Here is an 18,053-nt window from a genome sequence, read left to right on the forward strand (position 1 = left end):
CAGACACAGAGCGAAAAATATAACTGAAAACAATGCTGTAATGAGTTCATTACAGCACTGTTTTGAGAACTGTAATGAACTCATTACGATACTGAAATGGAGAAATATTATTCAATACAAATTACCTAGTTTAGTTTATTTAGCAATACAGCATCGACAACTAGGGTCATTAGCTGAAATGGTGCGAACTCTCAATACATATTAGAACTGTCACTGCACTTCTGGAATCTCTGATAACAAACACATTAAAATTTCTTCGAAACTAGTATGACTCTATACAGGGTGTTTCTGAATTGCAGGTACAAACGGAAATGGCAAATTCCAGCTGGGATCATTCTAAGAAAAGAAAGTCCTATAAACATCGTCCCGAAATTGCTTTGATTTCGAGATACAGGGTGTTAGAGTTTATTTCTAGTTTCTACAGGGTAAGATTTCTTCTGGAACAGTGTCCGCTTCTTTCGTAAAGATTCAGGTAGTAAATTGTGATAAATAAATAGAGTATAAGTTTTGGTACTTATGTATCCAATCTGTAGCGAATATTAGTAAAGATTCAATAAACAGGGTATAATCATCACAAAAAGTAGGATTACAAGAAACACCCTGTATCGCAAAACTAAGTGTTAGCGGCTCATGTTTATAGGACTTTTTGTTCGTTAAGGAATTTCTCATTTTCCTTCATACCTCCAATTTAGGAACACCTGTATACTCAGAATGTAATGTTCATAATGAAGAAACTGAATTATGTGGATGTAAATGGAATTTTGTATTCAGAGAAGATGGATGCATCACATCAAGGAAGCTATATTTCAAAAATCATTTCCCTCGATAGAACCATTCACGAGATATAGTTGAAAATTACATATTTTTATCGATTTTCAACAGCCTGTATCTTTTCAACCGGACCGAATCGGAAAAAATGGTTAAGGAAGAAAGTGTTTCTTTTGACCTGAGGAATCTTCGGTTAAAATATATGTACAAGTCGAAGATTCATCCTAATTGAATAAATAAACTAAAACTAGTACAATAAAATTGAAAATTCTAAAAAAGTCTCTCAGAATTAAAAATGAATATCAACGAATCATATTGTAATAATGCTGAATGTTTCACTTTCTATCATGTCGAAGTTTGGTATTCCGTAAACACAATCGTAAAATCTGCAAAAATCGTATTTTCCATTTTCATTTGATTCATTGATCCGAATATTGCACCGGCAACGTCGAAAAATCACTGGAAACTATTCCTTAATGACCACTGACGTTTATCAGTTTGTTTATTGGAGATGCTATAACTCAACAATTGGCAAATGTGTTATAAAATAGGCCATTTTTGTGTGATGAAAAAATCATGTAACTGTTACAAATATTTGAATGTAGAGTAAGATAAATTATTCAACATAAAATCGGTGAGATGTTTATTTCTTTCATCGCCGGTTGAAACTGTGGCAGTAATTGGCGAATATAGGTAGGTGCTTCAAATTATGTGCCATCAAAAACATAAATTAGGGACTAAATTTCAGTGGAAACACAAATACCAAATACGCAAAACTCACAAGTCACAATGAATTGGCTTAATATTGACTTATCCATGTGAAATATTCTACAAAACACATGTTTTCAATATGTCATGATCTGAATGAGTGATGAAAAGCACTGAGTATCTAAATAATTTTAAAAAACTGGCAGGTAGTGGCAATTTGGATTTTTCATATCTTCTAGCCCCAATGTCTCAACAATCAAAATGCTTCTAAGCACCTTCTAATTATCACAATTTGCATTTCTTTGACATCAGAGAAAAATCACTCTGCTCTGCCGTTCTTAAACAAGACGTTTTTTTTACCTTGAGTTTCACTTTGAACTACCATAATAAAAAGGACAAAGATAATCGAGCTTCCGTCACTCTCTCTCTACAAGATTAAAAACAAATTTAAACTGTCCGATTAATCAGGCATTAAAATATCTTCTTACAAGTTCGAGTCAGCTGATTTTGACAGTAACCGCCATTTTGCCTGTGGGGCAACTAGTTAGAGACAATTCCATAATCCATGCGAAAAGGATCTTTTTGGCAAAAAAATATAGCGAAATCCTTTGTATATGGTAAAAACCACTTTATTAGAAAGTCGCCTTTAAAAGAAGCTTGAAATTAACTAGAAATTGAAATTGACGAACTGAAAAATAAGTAAAGTATTTTTTGTATAAAGTGAAAGTAAACGAAGGTCATTTCGTAGCTTTTTTCTTTTAAATTAACTATAAATATGTTCCCTTAATGATGAAAACCCATATATATATACTACATGAATACCAAAACATTATATTTCTATGAAAATAACCCACACCCACGTTTAAATTTTGTATTTACCATACAAATATTTCTGTGACAATTCGCATTGTAAGTAATATAATATAAGTATAGTACTATAAACAGTAATAAAATTGATTTAAGAAAATATTACTGGAATTAAAATAAATTATACGCATAAAGAGGACATAGAAAACTAGGCATTCTCTCTACGAAGTTTTCTCTGTGATCGTTATTAAAAGTGTCTTCTGTCATTTTGTGATGTATGATGTATATGTCGTTCATTCAAACATGGATTGTTTAAATGAGGAAATTTGGAAAAATTGGGAAAAAGTTGGCAAAAACGAATTGTAAGATGAATATTTATATAAATTTTGTTAATTAATTTATCATAAAGCATTAAAATTTATTCTCCTTATTATTGAAGGAGCAATATTCTTATAGTCAATTTTCAATTTCATGAAGTGAAATTGTTTTTTCTGTATTTGTTGTATGATGTAATAAAGGAATGTTAATTTTTTTCAGTACGAAGCTTTGTGTGCAATTAGTTAAGGATGACACACGTAGTCCCCTATTTGATAAAAATGAGAAGTTGACTGAAATCACAACACTGTTGAATATTTTAGTTGAAAAAGGTCTTCAAGGAGTTATCAAGAAAGAGTCTGTTGTTGGTGTGTTGCAAGAATTAGTGGTAAATGTTAATCTTTTTTGTTTTTGGATTAATCGTTTCCGAAAGGAAGATGTCACTATTATTGTTTATACTTTTTAGATCCTCCATAACGATATTCCTTCACTAATACTAGATGTTTTAAACATAGCTGATGCATCATCAGCTCAAGTTGATAATTCATCAGAGGAATCAAAAGAAAGAAATATATTTTGTTATATTATCAAAGAATGTGAGAAGGTAAGAGAAAAAATGGAATGACTACTACAGATTTTAACTAATTATACCATCCATTTCTTTCAGTTCATTTCAGATAAGTTATTGAAAGAAAGATTAGAAATTGATACCCTGCAAGAAGTTGGTATCTTAAAAAATAGAGCATTTTACTCAAAATTTATCAAAGTTAAAACAAAGTTATAGTGAGTACTTGCATTATCAGTTTTGACCATAACAAACATAAGAATTATCAAGTTGAAGAATCTCGCTAATTAAATCTTCATTTCAGCTACAAACAAAAAAAATTCAATCTCTTTCGTGAGGAATGTGAGGGTTTTTCAAAGCTCATTACAGAGTTGAATCAGGAATTTGGCGAAAGTACAAACAATGAAAGAATTTTAGGAATAGTTCAATCGCTCATTGGTAATTTCATATGATTGAAAAAGTTATAGTAGATTTATAGGCAATTTTTTCTAGGTTGCTTCAATTTGGATCCTAACAGGGTATTAGATATTTTGTTAGAAAGCTTTGAGAACAAACCAAATGATGCGAACTTATTTATTCCTCTTATCAAATCTTATATGAATGACCCGAAAATCATTAGCGAAGTTTTGGGCTCTAAATATAGCTTTCTGAGGAGTAGTGAGAATGGCGCTCCAAAATCTCTTCATGTTCTCACAGCTCAATTATTGCAGAACTCTATCATATCTCTGGAAGACATATACCCCTGGGTAAGCAAAATATTTTTTCTCATCTATAGATAGATGGAGAAAATCAATTTTATGAAAGTTTATTATTTCCATCGTTATTGATACCTTATTGATATTGCAGTTAACTCCAGATGATAAAATTATGCAAAAAGAGTGTGAAAAGAATATGAAGGAAGCCAAAGAATATTTCAGAAAGTTACAAGTAATATCAGTTAATAAGACTGAAAAAGAAGAAACTCCAGAAGAACCGGAAAACCCCATTGAAAAGTATAAATCAAACCAGAAGCTGGGTTTATGTGAAGCGTTACTTTTGATAGCAGATTGGGATAATGCAAAAACATTGATCGATCATTTGCCAGAACATTACGCTGTTAGTTTTGAACCAATCGCGTTGGCATTATGTAACTTACTACATTATGTGATCGAACCAGTTTATAGAGAGTAAGTAATAATATTTGTTTTGAAAGATATACAGGGTGTTCCTAAATTGGAGGTACAAATAAAAATGAGAGTGAAATTGCATTCAAAATTAGCATACCACATGATGAAAACTTCGAATGGAATATTTATGTCAAATTTAAATTAAATGTCTTTTTTTTTGTAAAATTATTCAAGGAATCTGTCATTTCTGTTTATATCTCCAATTAAGGAACACCTTGTAAAACTAATGCATTATATTTCAGAAACTTCAGAATAAGTCCCAAATTCAAAGGAAAACCGATTCCTCCGCATAAAAATCCTAAAGCCCCAAAGGCGGCCCATACTTTTGAAGATTTACGTCAAAACGCATTTCCGATGCTAATGACCTTAGCACCTTCGTTACAGCACGATACCGTTCTTATGTGCAAAGTGATCAGATTGGCCAAGGCGATACTGAGTTCTTACGGCGTAGAAAATGCCAAAAGCGAAGTTACAGAGGATAAAATGCTCTATTATGACATTTTAAGCTTACTCGATATAACCATTTTACCTTCATTATCCTATTTAGACTGCAATTGTTGCATTGCCGAAGAGATATGGACTTTATTGAGGCTCTATCCTTATCAAATACGATATTGTTTGTATAACAGATGGAAAAACGACACCTACATGATTTATCCCGATCTGCTCAAGAAAAGAGGGGATTCCGAAAAGCAAATTAAAAACATCATGAAACGTGTAAGCAAGGAAAATGTAAAGCCAGTTGGAAGATCAATAGGAAAACTGACACATTGCTCACCTGGTTTTTTATTTGACTATGTGCTCTTACAAATTCAAGTATACAATAATCTCATACATCCGGTGGTTGATTCTCTGAAATATTTGACCAGTTTATCGTACGACGTTTTGGGATATTGTTTGATTGAATGTTTGGCAAACGCTGATAAGAAGAGGGTAAAACACGATAGCACGTCCATTTCGACTTGGCTTCAAAGTTTGTCCTGTTTCTGTGGCGCTATTTACAAAAAGTACAATATTGAATTGTCGGGGTTGTTGCAGTATGTGGCCAACCAACTTAAAGCTCAAAAAAGGTGAGTCTTGATACCCTTAAAATTTTCAATTTCAATTTTGAAAATATCTCAGTTTCACACAGATTTCATGGTTATATTTAATTATTATATATTGGTACTCGGAACTCTTCTGTCACAGATTTATCTGTCAAAGAGAACAGTTCTGCCAACCAACATTTTTCACAACAAAAATTACTACACGATATTTAATAACAATAATCTTTTATTATCATCTTATTAATGGAAATATCAATCAATTTCAATAAAAATTAACTGAATCAGAGAAAATAATGTATAATACTTGTAGAGAAGGCTTTTTCTAACACTTGTACATTCAAAAATCGACACTTCATGGCTTGTATTCAAATTTTGAGCTCATAGAAGAATATCAATGCCTTTTGAACTTGTATTTTAAATAACTTTTATTAAAACTAAAAGCATTTATTCAATTACAGTTTAGATTTACTTATCCTAAAAGAAGTTGTTCAAAAGATGGCTGGTATCGAGTCGGCAGAAGATCTTACTATCGAACAATTGAGTGCTATGGCAGGTGGGGAATTATTGAGAGCTGAGGTATGTTTAAACTTTCTACGAGTCGTTTCAGATAATTTTCGGATTGTGTTCTTATTTTTAGGCTGGTTATTTCGGTCAAGTTAGAAACACAAAAAAATCCTCTCTGCGGCTTAAGGAAGCCATGGCAGATCAAAATTTGGCGGTTTCCTTGTGTCTACTGATGGCCCAACAGAAGTATTGTGTTGTTTATAAAGAGACCCAGCAAAGCCACTTGAAATTAGTCGGGAAGCTTTCTGATCAGTGTCAGGATACGCTGGTACAGTTCGGAAACTTCCTAGGTTCTACGATGTCTGTCGATGAATACGTTAATAAATTACCCAGTATTCAAAGTATGCTGTTGAATTATCATATCCCCAACGAAGTTGCCTTTTTTCTAGCCAGACCAATGTTCAATCATGAAATCAATGTGAGTAGATTATTTCTATTTTCTCCTTTTTCTTCTCAAAATGATTCAAGGAATCTGTCATTTTCCTTTGTACCTCTAATTTAGAAACACCCTGTATGTTCTACGGGAACAACTCAGTTTATTTGTAGATTAAATGTAAGAAAAAATAAAAATTATTTGGTGATTTTTCAAAATATATATCTTTAGTCAATTTCATTTCCACTAGTACTTAATTTTGATTTTCCATATGTCAATTTTTCCTAAACGGACTATAGATTACTAAATTATCCCTTTACTATTCATATCAAATTATTTTTTATAATCAATAGTAATTTTTTATCATAGATAAAATATGACCAACTTAGAAAAGCAGACGCAAATTATAAAAAACTTTCCACGAGTGTAAAGCATCAGAAATATTTCGAAGCTGTAAACGAGGTTATGCAACCAGTTCACAAGTCTTTGACGCCACTCCATCCTCCCAAAATATGGGAAGACATTTCCACGCAATTCTTAGCTACTTTCTGGTCCTTAACGATGTACGATTTGTGCATTCCCGAAGACACATACTTGGAAGCAGTGAATAAGCTGAAACAACAGAGTATCTCGATTCTGGATTCGGGCAGCAATAAAGGCAAAAAAGAACAAGAAAGGCACGCAACCCTAATAGAAAAACTTCAAGATGAGAAGAAGAAACAATCGGAACATGTAGATAAGGTTATGTACAGATTGAAGCAGGAAAAAGATCATTGGTTTGTGTCCAAAACCGCTAAAACTGCTAAGAACGAAACTATCACCAGATTTCTACAGCTGTGTCTGTTTCCAAGATGTACATTCACCGCTATCGATGCACTCTATTGTGCTAAATTTGTTCACGTCATTCATATGCTGAAAACTCCGAATTTTTCTACTCTCCTCTGTTATGACCGCGTAAGTATTATAATAATGATAATAGTATTTTTTTGCAATATTTTTCAATTTATTGTTTCTCAGTTTCACACAGATTTCATGGGTATATTTCATTATTTTATGTTGGTACTCCAAACTCACCTGTCATGTATTTATTAACTGTCAAATTTGTGATACAGAACAGTTCTACCAACAACCAACATTTTTCAATGCAAAAATCATTAAAACATTCCATTAATTTCAATTAAAATTCGGTATATCGGAGAAAATAATGCATAATACCCATACAGAATGCTTAAAAATTTACATAAATTTAACGATAGTTCATTCTTTCAGCTTTTCTGTGATATAACCTACTCTGTTACCTCATGCACTGAAAATGAAGCAATGCGATATGGTAGATTCTTATATGCTATGTTAGAAACTGTTATGCGTTGGCACAAGTCTAAAGATGTATTCGAGAAAGAATGTGCCAACTATCCCGGTTTCGTAACAAAATTCCGAGTCAGCAACCAACATGCGGACAATATGGATAATGTTGGTTATGAAAACTACAGACATGTTTGCCACAAATGGCATTATAAACTTGCAAAGGCGATGGTTACTTGCCTAGAATCCAAGGATTATATACAGATAAGGAATGCTCTGATCATTTTGATTAAAATCATTAATTACTTCCCAGTACTGATCAAGTTAAGTCAATTTGTCGAGAAAAGAATCGAGAAAGTTAGGGACGAAGAGAAAAATAATAGACAAGATCTCTTCACATTATCCAGTAGTTATTTGGCGCTACTGAAACAAAGAATTGCTAGTGGTAATATGGTCAAAGAAGGAGATTTTCATATCATCATTGAAAAGGTAATTGTTTGACCGCAATTCTAATTTTTCCTTTAAAAATAGTTAAGAATCGCCTTAAAGAATTTCATTTTTCATATTGTAGGTCTCAAAGGTGCAGCACGAACAAAAGACATCAAATTCCAGTACAAAACATAATGGAGAAACTAAAGGTACAAAAAAGTATATTTAAATTGCCACTTCTTGGCTTGTTTTTAATTTTATTGAAACATGTAAAAATATGTAATCCGTATAATTCCTAATATTGTTTATTTCATAGATGACAAGGAAAAAAGATCTAGTAAACAGTCAGATGAAGTTAAAACTGTTACGAAAACAGAGAATTCAGAACAAAATGGGTAAATATTTCAGAAATAATTATTTTATTTTCTTAACATACGAAATAATTTACAGTTCAAAGGATAAAGCAGATAAAATTTATAAGGAAGAAATAAGAGAGAAACACCGCAAGGAAGACAAACAAAGAGACGATGCCGAAAAAGAAAGAGAGAGAGAAAAAAGAAGAGAAAGGAAAGAGGAGAAACTTCTTAAGCAAGACGATTGGCAATATAAAGTAAGTTTTCATTCAGTCAAACACGGATCCGAAGATAAATCGTGGAATATTTTCAAGGAGGAAAGAGATAGATATCAAGATGGAGGTCTCAAAGATGAAGCAAGATATTCTAATGAAAGATCAGTAGAACGTTATTACGATGACAGAGGAACACCCCATTATTATAGAGATGTGAGGGATGACCGAGATTTGGCTATTGGAAATAACGGATCAGCAAATATGGGACGACATTCACAAGATACTGATCCTGACAGAGGTAAACTACGCTAGTTTTTTTAAATTATCATTTATGCGCTTCAAAATAGACATTTAATGGTTATTTCTCTAATTATGCGGCAAATCCGTTCATTCTGCCATACCTTATAGGTACAGTTTCACACAGATTTAATGGTTATATTTCATTTTTTTATGTTGGTACTTCAAATTCTCCTGTCACCTATTTATCTATTAACTGTCAAATTTCTGATACTGAAAACAGTTCTGCCAACCATCATTTTTCAATGCAAAAATCTCTGAACAATAAGTTCGAAAATATTCCATTGATTTCAATAGAATGCATTTGATTAGAAGAATAATGTATAGGGTGATTTTTTTCGAGGTATATAACTTTAAGTTGGTATTACTGTTCAAGATGGCGACCGATTTAACAGCTGTCAAGTGATTTATTCTCAGTTTGGTTTGGCAATTCATCATGAATACACTCACGCCTGAACAACGCTTGCAAATAGTACAATTTTATTTCGAAAATAATGGTTCTGTGCGGAATACATATCGCGCACTACGTCCATTTTATTTTGTTTAGCGATGAAGCGCACTTCTGGTTGAATGGTTATGTCAACAAACAAAACTGCCGCATTTGGAGTGAAGCTAATCCTCAAGTGTATGTCGAAACACCGTTACATCCAGAAAAACTGACTGTCTGGTGCGCTTCATGGGCTGGTGGAATCATTAGTCCGTACTTCTTCAAAAACGTTGATGGCCAGAACGTTACAGTCAATGGTGATCGGTATAGAGCCATGATTACTAACTTTTTCATTTCTGAATTGAACAACCATGATGTCCAGGAGCTGTGGTTCCAACAAGACGGCGCAACATGTCACACAGCTCGTGCCACATTCGATTTATTGAAAAACACGTTTGGTGACCGCCTAATTTCACGTTTTGGTCCTGTGAATTGGCCTCCAAGATCTTGTGATTTAACACCGCTAGACTACTTTCTGTGGGGCTATGTAAAGTAATTGGCCTATGCGGATAAGCCACAAACCCTTGACCATTTGGAAGACAACATTCGCCGTGTTATTGCCGATATACGGCCAAAAATGTTGGAAAAAGTCATCGAAAATTGGACATCCAGATTGGACTACATCCGAGCCAGCCGTGGCGGTCATATGCCAGAAATCATATTTAAAATGTAATGCCACAGTATTATCTTGCGGAATAATCCATCGTTGTTTTATTGCAATTTAAAGTTCTATAGCTCTGAAAAAAACACCCTTTATAATACTAGTACAGAAAGAAGCTTTCTTCAACATCTGAATATTGGTACATAAATGATAAGGACAATAATTTCGTTTTTCAGAAGCTAAAAGGAGAAAATTGGATGGATCTTCCAAGGTTAGTATCGAGGTCACTTAGCATCGGTGCAGATTTCAGGGACTCATCCGAACATGGGGTTATCTCCAGTGATGTTAATCCTCTGGAAGGTTGGGCTGTGTTTTGTTATCGAATCAGTGTTTTAATTTAAAAAAAAAAAGGTGTGGACAATTCAAGAGAAGAACTATTTTTAATTTACAAATGGAGGCGGTGTTTTTGTAGTCGTTATGGAGCTTTGTTGTTGCAAGACTAGAATTCTTGTCGCTATGATTTTAAGAAGTGGCTGAATTTGAAATTTTTTCCTGATGAACATTGAAGTTCAGCAATTATATTGAATACTAAAGATATTCAGAAAAGTGCCGATGATGAAATCAATCATGAGATGGAGTCCTAGAAGTTTTTGTGCCTTTCTAAATAAGGTTTTTAAATATGGCTATGGAGTTTTGGAAAACCAAGACGAGAACTTAATCAGGCTTATGTCCGTATATATCTAAGCTTCAAACAAATTTTCTAACCACCAGAAGGTTTACTTCACTGAATAGATCAGAGGATCAAAATGAAGATGACGTATTTTTGTAATTTGACTTCACTTTCAACCGTTTTACAAGCATTCGTTTGTTGTTCATCTGGAGGATGAGGCGCTAACAGAAATATTGCTTGAGAAAATTGATTTCACTTTGTAAAGATGCACCAGAAATTGACAGTGACTTATCCATGATTATAGAAACTTTTGGTCCAAACTAGTAACGTCTAAACTTATAATAAGGAGATAAATTATCCAGCGATCTTGTAAATAAGAAGTCATTCCGTAGAATGTAAAGTGAACGATGAGATTCCTTGAAAAATATGGAAATAAATATACCAATTTCATCGAGGCCGTAATCAGCAGCAGAACCTAAGAAATCTGTCGGGAAGCAGTGACCAGAACGGGGAGAATCATTCATATTCGCATCCGATATCGATTCCTAGATTCTTCAGAGATCGTCTCGTCAGTCTCGTGCCTTACTTCGTTAGCAGTTTTTATCTGTTCTAAAAACTTTTGTGTGGACCTCCAAAGTGTATCTTAGCCCAATCTTCCATTGTGAATTTTAATTCTGCCAACCGGGTGAGTATTGAAGAAAACAATGCGCTCTTGAAGATTTTATGAAACTGATATCATTGTAATTCTACACGTGAATGAGGAGAAAAATTTCGATCAGGTTTTGAAAAATTTATGGAAACTAAAAATTCAGGCATCTAAATTGATCATTTATTTATCTTATTCTATGGCAAATCCGTTCATTCTGTCATACCTTGTAAAACAAAATCGTGCGGGAATATCTTAATTTGGCACATGTAGATTTTCATGTTGGTACTCCAAACTCTCCTGTCACAGATTTATCTGTCATCTGTCAAATTTGTGATACAGAAAACAGTTCTGCCAACCAACACTTTTCAATGTAAAAATCACTTAATGATATGGAAAAATTCCATCAATTTCAATAAGAATCCAGTGAATTAGAGAAAATAATGTATAATACTCGGACAGAAGACTCATTCTAACAAATTTTCTTTCAAAAACTTGCCACTTCGGCTTGTTTTTGAACTAGTGGAAGAATATCAATGCCTTCTACACCTGTGTTATGAATAACTATTCAAAGTATGTCAAATTACATTATTGTTGAATTATTTACAAAATTTTTCCTCATATTGTAAGAACTCGACTACCTCTTATTCATTCATTCATCTATCACTTTTCAAGACATTATGGACTTTAAATTCATGAAAATTTTGCAAAATCGTATCATTCAATTTTTGTTTTTATCTAATTGTCTTGGAAAAACACTTATTTCACCTGGTATCCTCATTGGTTTAATAATAAGTATTCAAATATAATATATTTATTTCTTGAAATATCTTACAATATAAAATGATATAATTATTACTAAATAGAGTACATTTGTGCTTGATATCTATCGTATATGATTCTATATTCCATAAAATTATACTCTCTGACGAACTAGATGGTCAAAAAGTATAACATGCTTATATAAATTAGATTTCACTCTTACTCTTACTGTGTTCTCACCAGGATGTACGAAAGGATTTACATTTATAAATTTTCTGTCGAATCTATTTTGAAACCGTAAGCCATTATAGGGGTCTGTATATATTTTGTAATTGACAGAATCGTTGCTGCGTGATTTTCCATATTTCCAGTGGTAAAATCCAAGGTCTTTGCTGTTTGGAAATATTCGTTTTCTTCCTGAAATATCGATAGAATGAGAGTTCCCGAATATAGGTTATGTATTATGTCCGTTTGTGATGTACGAAATTCATTTTTGTATGCTATATACAAATGTAGCAAAAACACTGGGAGCAATTCGAAATTTTTCTTTAGTTCTTTCATTTCCGATTAGAACTATCAGGGAAGGGGAATTGTCATTGAATGGGCAGATGGTAAAGACGGTAGTAATGGTATGAAATACCACACACTTGCCTTTCATTGGCCCAGAACCTTTCTGTGCTATAGGTAAATGTACTTATAAGGAGTTTCTGGAGCAGGAAATAACAGCAAGAGAAACATTCTGGTACAATCTTCCTGGGTTGGAACATTCCAAAAAGTTTCTAGGAAACTTTGATCTAAGAATTATCTGGATTTTAGCAAGAATATGCTTCACCTCCTCACTCGATTCGATACAGGGCTTTGCCGCCTCAGAAAACACCTCATAAGAATGAGTCTAGCAGAAAACGAAAAGTGCATATTCTGTGGGGATGAGAAAGAAACTCTGGATCACCTGGTGACGAAATGCTCGTCATCTCTAGCCAACGCAAAATGTGCTTTGGACAAGAGACTTGTAGAAGTGAGAAAGTAACCTACTTGAGGCTATCCTAGGTATACTGGAGTTCATCAGAACTCTGGAACTAGAGGGCCAGCTGTAGACTTCGAATACTTCTGTATTAATGAATTGAAAAGATGTCTAAATATTTCTTCTACTAGCAGAATCTCTCTTCAGTAATTCAACTGTAAGTTGTAAACTCACCTTCGAAGAAACTTCTCCAATTTTCACCTTCAATACGTTCGCCATAATCTATATATCCGGAAACTTCGTGTCCAGTTTCCGTTTCGTGTCTGATGTGTATGATGGTGGACATTATACCCAACCTATTCGACCGTTCTCTTTTCGCCAATTCCTTGTGTATTTCATCTGGACACAGAGTCTTCTCGCTCACAAGTACATAAGGAATAAATTCTGGATTCACATAGTCCATGACTGTATCGTACCTCTTTTCGAACGCTTCTTTGGACAAGGTTTCTTCCCAATTTCGGTAACCTAGCTCCGAAAACCTCCTACACACGTGTAAGTTCTGTAGGAAGCAGCGGTCCTGTTTGGTGATGAAGCTGTCCAAATAAGCATCATGGTCGGTAAATTGAAGCAGTCTTTTATCACGTTCTAATCGTGGCTTTTTTTTTACCATATTGCCAAGTCTCTTTCTTCTTCACGAGTATTTTTTTCGGTTTGAATAGTTTTCGTATTTGACAGAAACTCTCTGATGCATCTGTTGTGTCATTTATATTGATAGGTTTATAATGTCATTCGTAATGAATTTAATTGTAGAATGAATATCAATAGTGTCAAGTCTGCGTGAGTAAATTAAAAAACTATTAGAGAACTTATTGTAAAATATTGATGAATTGTTAGTCTATTCACAACTTTAAATTCTAAGTTTCTAATGGAATATAAAATTTTATTTTCAACATAATGTTCTGTCAAACCTTGGTTTAAACTGATAATCTAACAATGTATTTATACAGCAAACACTGTTCTTTTATAAGGTTCATAGTGTGAATTAGTTGTGTAATATATTATCAGGTTTTAACCTCATTATTGTTGTAAAACGATTAGTTTCAAGAGCGGCAGCAGATTGAAGTAGAGGCTGCCGCAATCTTCAAGCCACGCCCTTCAGGATCTAATGTCAAACTACCCATTGTGTGTCTACAGAGCTCAAAGCATGAAGAACGATCCAAAGTCCAACATCCACAATTCGATTATGTAGGAGAAAAGGTTGAGAAGAAAGAGAGAACGGTAAAAATAAAAGAAAAAAGGGATAAATTGACAGAAGAAGAGAGGGAATTAAGGAAAGAGCGGAAATTGGGAAGAAAAAGGGTAAGTAATAAAGTAATTGAAGATTTAGACGAAGGAATAAAAAAATATAAGAAAAAGTATAAAAAAATATAAGAAAAAATATAAAAAAAATTATTTTTAAATAAATATTTTTAATAAAACAATTGCCAGGATCGTGGAGATGAAGCCCAACAGCAAGCAGAAATCAAAAGAAGACGGGACGAAGAAAGAGGTATGTTTTTGTTTCACAATAATTCTTCATCTTACGCAAATATTGTAGTCAGCCCCCCTGGTGTCTGTTCTTTGGTTGCAATCACTTGATTTTGGGCAAAATTTGAAGTATTTCAGATGTTTCATAATTATACTACTATTTACGGGAAATTAGTCCACGAACACAAAATATACTGGGTGTTCCGCCATTGACGGTACGCTGAAATTTTCGATTTTTTTTTTCGACGCAGTATCATTAGATTCTATTAGAACTATATTCTCAAATTGTTTTGAAATATACAGGGTGTTTTCTAAACATGCGGCAAAAATTCAGGGGGTTGTTCCTTGGACTATTTTAAGCATGTTTTGTCCCTGGATGATTTTTGAAAAACCTCTTTGTTTCGAAGATACAGGGCGAACAACATTTTTCATATTTTTAAAATTAATAATAGTTTAAATAAAAATGCGTACCGCACTGTGTTTACTAAGTAGGTACAATTTATTTTTAAATTTGTTTAACAACATTCCAATTACTAAAAACGGCCAGTTTTTTGACTAAAAATTGATAAGTGCAGATGGTAAAGGAATACAGATTAAACACGGTTTTCATTTGAATTCGTTTTGTGATGTATTAGCAATTTTTAGTCAAAAAACTGGCCGTTTTTAGTAATTAGAATGTTGTTAAACAAATTTAAAAATAAATTGTACCTACTTAGTAAACACAGTGCGGTACGCATTTTTATTTAAACTATTATTAATTTTAAAAATATGAAAAATGTTGTTCGCCCTGTATCTTCGAAACAAAGAGGTTTTTCAAAAATCATCAAAGGACAAAATATTCTTAGAATAGTCTAAGGAACAACCCCCTGAATTTTTGCCGCATATTTAGGAAACACCCTGTATAGGGCCTACAAAAAAGTGTAGATGGTCAAAAAACGAGGCTGTTACCGACGAAAATATCAGAAAAGTCCACAAAAAAATTGTGGATTTCCGTGAATTGAAGTTTATCTAGATAACTGAGACTCGAAGGAACGTGTTGGACATATTGTGAATGAATATTTTGGTATGCGAAATCTTTTTTCAAAGCGGTGCCGCGCGAGCTTACAATCTACCAAAAACAACGACGAATTGATGATTCTAAGCAGTGTTTGGGGCTGTTCTGTCGAAATAAACCTGAATTTTTGAGACGTATCAATGGCTTCATCAGAAAATTCCATAGATCTTGCTGAATTCGAAAATCTTTATAAAACAATATTAGTACCGAAAATTTATAAAAACGGTCCCATTTGAAGAAAAAAAGGTGCTGTTTCATCGAGACAATGTGCCGTGTCACAAATCAATGAAAACAACGGCAAAATTGCACGAATCGGGCTTCGAATTGCTGCCGTATCCACCGTATTATCCAGATCTGGCCCCAGCGACTTTTTCCTGTTCTCAGAGAATTCTCGCTGGAAAGAAATTTAACGCCGATGAAGAGATAATCGCTGAAACTGAGGCCTATTTTGTGCCTAAAGACAAATCGTATCATAACAATGGTATCGAAAAATCGTATGACCGATATAATCGTTGTATTGTCCTCGAATGAAATCAATATTTTCCAACTGTTATGAGTCACAAAGGAAATAATTATCATTTTCAACTTTTCATTCCACTTTAAACATCGGGCAGGCATGATAAGCTGCAGAAAAAGGGGAATTAAAAAAAAACATGAACACGGACGAATTTACGAGGAGATACGTGAGAATGTGATAACGTTTTTTGTTAAACAATATGACGCTAAATTCCTAATTTAAATTCAGTGGAAACGCCATATTCGTGGAGAAATTTATCAACTTATCATGTATATCTAGTCGAAAAATGTTGATTTCCTATTGGTTTATATCACCTTTATAATCATCTTTGGGTGATGGTTTAGAAAATAATTTTATAGAATTAAGCGCTTTGTAATTGCCTATCTTGAACAAAAATCTGTATTTGCCTTTTTTTTTATTAGGATCATAAATGCTCATTTTTTTGCATTTTTCATTATTTATCTTCTGTTACAGCCAAATTACTACCTCATCCAAATGGAGAACTGATGGAACCTTCTCAACATTCAAGAGAAAAACATCATCGATCCAATAGGGTAAATTTCTTACAAGTATATATAAGTAGCACTAAAAACTAAACACTTATTTAATTTTAGGAACTATCACCTTATTCAAGAGAAAGATCTCATGACAGAGCGGAGGTCAGAGACAAACAATATCCTTTTAAAACTAAGAAATGGAGATATTAAAGTTGTTTTTTTTTATAAATATTTAATTCCCTTAGCATAGGTTTTGAAATATTCCATTTTAATACCTAACCAAAAACTTAATTTTCCTTAATAAGTTTTACCAGGAGGAGTGCTGAAAACAAGAGGAGGTAGCTTCAAGCAATAATAATTCAGGAAACAATTTTTTTTACAAATAGTTGATAAGTAAATGAATGTATTCTCCTATTGTTCATTAAAATGTAAGGTCAATAGTATTTTTCCCTTTTAATTCTACATAAAAATAAAAACAACCTTGACGAACACCTCTATTTTGTATTCTATATGAAAAATGATTAATAATGTATTTCTATTGAGTACTTTCATAACCAGATACTATTTTATTTGCTTCTCTTACTTTGAAATAGAACAAGAAATACTCAGACAGAAAGGAATAGTTTTTTGAGTCATTTTTTCATTCAAATCCCACAAAAAGTATCTACAAATAAAGTTTCAAAGTGCTAATCTAAACCATGGTATGCCCAATATGTATTTCATTATAAAAAAAAACAATGATTGGAATTAAAGAAACAATACATCCCTTCTAAGTATTTTCATACTTCAACAAACAAGTGAAAATTTATTGAAGAATTATTCACTGTAGAAATTGCCTTATTTATTGAGTATACATTATGCTACCTTGTATGTGGAGGGACTTTCATTGCCTTTAAATGTCAATATACATATGTTGATCAACTAAAGTTTCTTATGCAATAAAAAATTTATATCGTATGGATTTCTTTCTTTCAAACCCAAACCTAGAATCTAGACCAACATTGAAATTTTCTACCATTCATACTAACCTCAAAACATTCACATTTTCTGCGAAACATTTATTAACTTTTCTCAAAATATATAGAATGAAGGTCTGTTGTTTCCGTATGAAATTTTTATACTACCTGAATATGAATTGAATACTGAATTCTTTAAATGCACGTTTCCAAAAGATCAGAAGGAATGGACTCGTATTGAGGACAACTCGATTCTGTAAATAAACATGTGTCATTATTTGTGAGAAGTATCATCGAGAAAGACCATTATTAAGATTTTATAGAAATAAATAATATTGTTATATTTATTAATCTACGCAATCTATGGTTATTAAGCACGTTGCTGTTGTCAACATGAAGGAAATAACCACAGGATAGAGATCTTCGTATAATCTATGGTATAACTCTATGGTTTCAGCGCCATATTA

At 32.9% G+C, this 18,053-nt stretch overlaps 2 protein-coding genes across 5 annotated transcripts; one reads left to right on the plus strand and one right to left on the minus strand.

The window, feature by feature from the left end:
- Positions 1 to 2,357: 2,357 nt before the first annotated feature.
- On the plus strand, positions 2,358 to 17,073 carry LOC123683799 (THO complex subunit 2). 4 transcript variants are annotated; one of them, XM_045622699.1, is made up of 22 exons: positions 2,359 to 2,645; positions 2,821 to 2,986; positions 3,065 to 3,202; positions 3,266 to 3,381; positions 3,468 to 3,601; positions 3,656 to 3,909; positions 4,010 to 4,329; positions 4,572 to 5,399; positions 5,834 to 5,951; positions 6,013 to 6,357; positions 6,682 to 7,266; positions 7,582 to 8,103; positions 8,186 to 8,252; positions 8,360 to 8,438; positions 8,494 to 8,653; positions 8,711 to 8,909; positions 10,233 to 10,267; positions 14,134 to 14,394; positions 14,524 to 14,584; positions 16,608 to 16,687; positions 16,748 to 16,806; positions 16,942 to 17,073. In XM_045622699.1, exons 1-22 carry the CDS (start codon positions 2,557 to 2,559, stop codon positions 16,970 to 16,972), a joined length of 4,647 nt encoding a protein of 1,548 aa, XP_045478655.1. In that variant the 5' UTR covers positions 2,359 to 2,556; the 3' UTR covers positions 16,973 to 17,073. The 4 variants fall into 4 exon arrangements, 2 of the variants coding, with proteins under 2 accessions (XP_045478655.1, XP_045478656.1); XM_045622700.1 differs by having other exon boundaries at positions 14,230 to 14,394; XR_006748054.1 differs by lacking the exons at positions 14,524 to 14,584; positions 16,608 to 16,687; positions 16,748 to 16,806; positions 16,942 to 17,073 and having other exon boundaries at positions 2,358 to 2,645; positions 10,233 to 11,351; positions 14,134 to 14,320.
- LOC123683814 (cilia- and flagella-associated protein 299-like) lies at positions 12,111 to 13,847 on the minus strand. The gene is made up of 2 exons (XM_045622736.1): positions 13,270 to 13,847; positions 12,111 to 12,491 (listed from the first exon to the last, which is right to left on the minus strand). The coding sequence occupies exons 1-2, from the start codon at positions 13,703 to 13,705 to the stop codon at positions 12,229 to 12,231; spliced, it is 699 nt and encodes a 232-aa protein (XP_045478692.1). The 5' UTR covers positions 13,706 to 13,847; the 3' UTR covers positions 12,111 to 12,228.
- Positions 17,074 to 18,053: the final 980 nt, after the last annotated feature.

This window comes from Harmonia axyridis, chromosome 7 (genome assembly GCF_914767665.1).
Source record: "Harmonia axyridis chromosome 7, icHarAxyr1.1, whole genome shotgun sequence".
Taxonomy (NCBI): domain Eukaryota; kingdom Metazoa; phylum Arthropoda; class Insecta; order Coleoptera; family Coccinellidae; genus Harmonia; species Harmonia axyridis.

What these genes read in the sequence shown, in the direction of transcription:
- LOC123683799 (XM_045622699.1), top strand. Translation starts at nt 2,557, where the DNA reads ATGTATGATGTATATGTCGTTCATTCAAACATGGATTGTTTAAATGAG. An exon ending in ATCGAACCAGTTTATAGAGA is followed by an intron (nt 4,330 to 4,571) that starts GTAAGTAATAAT and finishes ATTATATTTCAG; the next exon opens with AAACTTCAGAATAAGTCCCA. An exon ending in GAGAATTCAGAACAAAATGG is followed by an intron (nt 8,439 to 8,493) that starts GTAAATATTTCA and finishes AATAATTTACAG; the next exon opens with TTCAAAGGATAAAGCAGATA.
- LOC123683814 (XM_045622736.1), bottom strand. Translation starts at nt 13,705, where the DNA reads ATGGTAAAAAAAAAGCCACGATTAGAACGTGATAAAAGACTGCTTCAA. An exon ending in TTGGAGAAGTTTCTTCGAAG is followed by an intron (nt 12,492 to 13,269) that starts GTGAGTTTACAA and finishes TCGATATTTCAG; the next exon opens with GAAGAAAACGAATATTTCCA.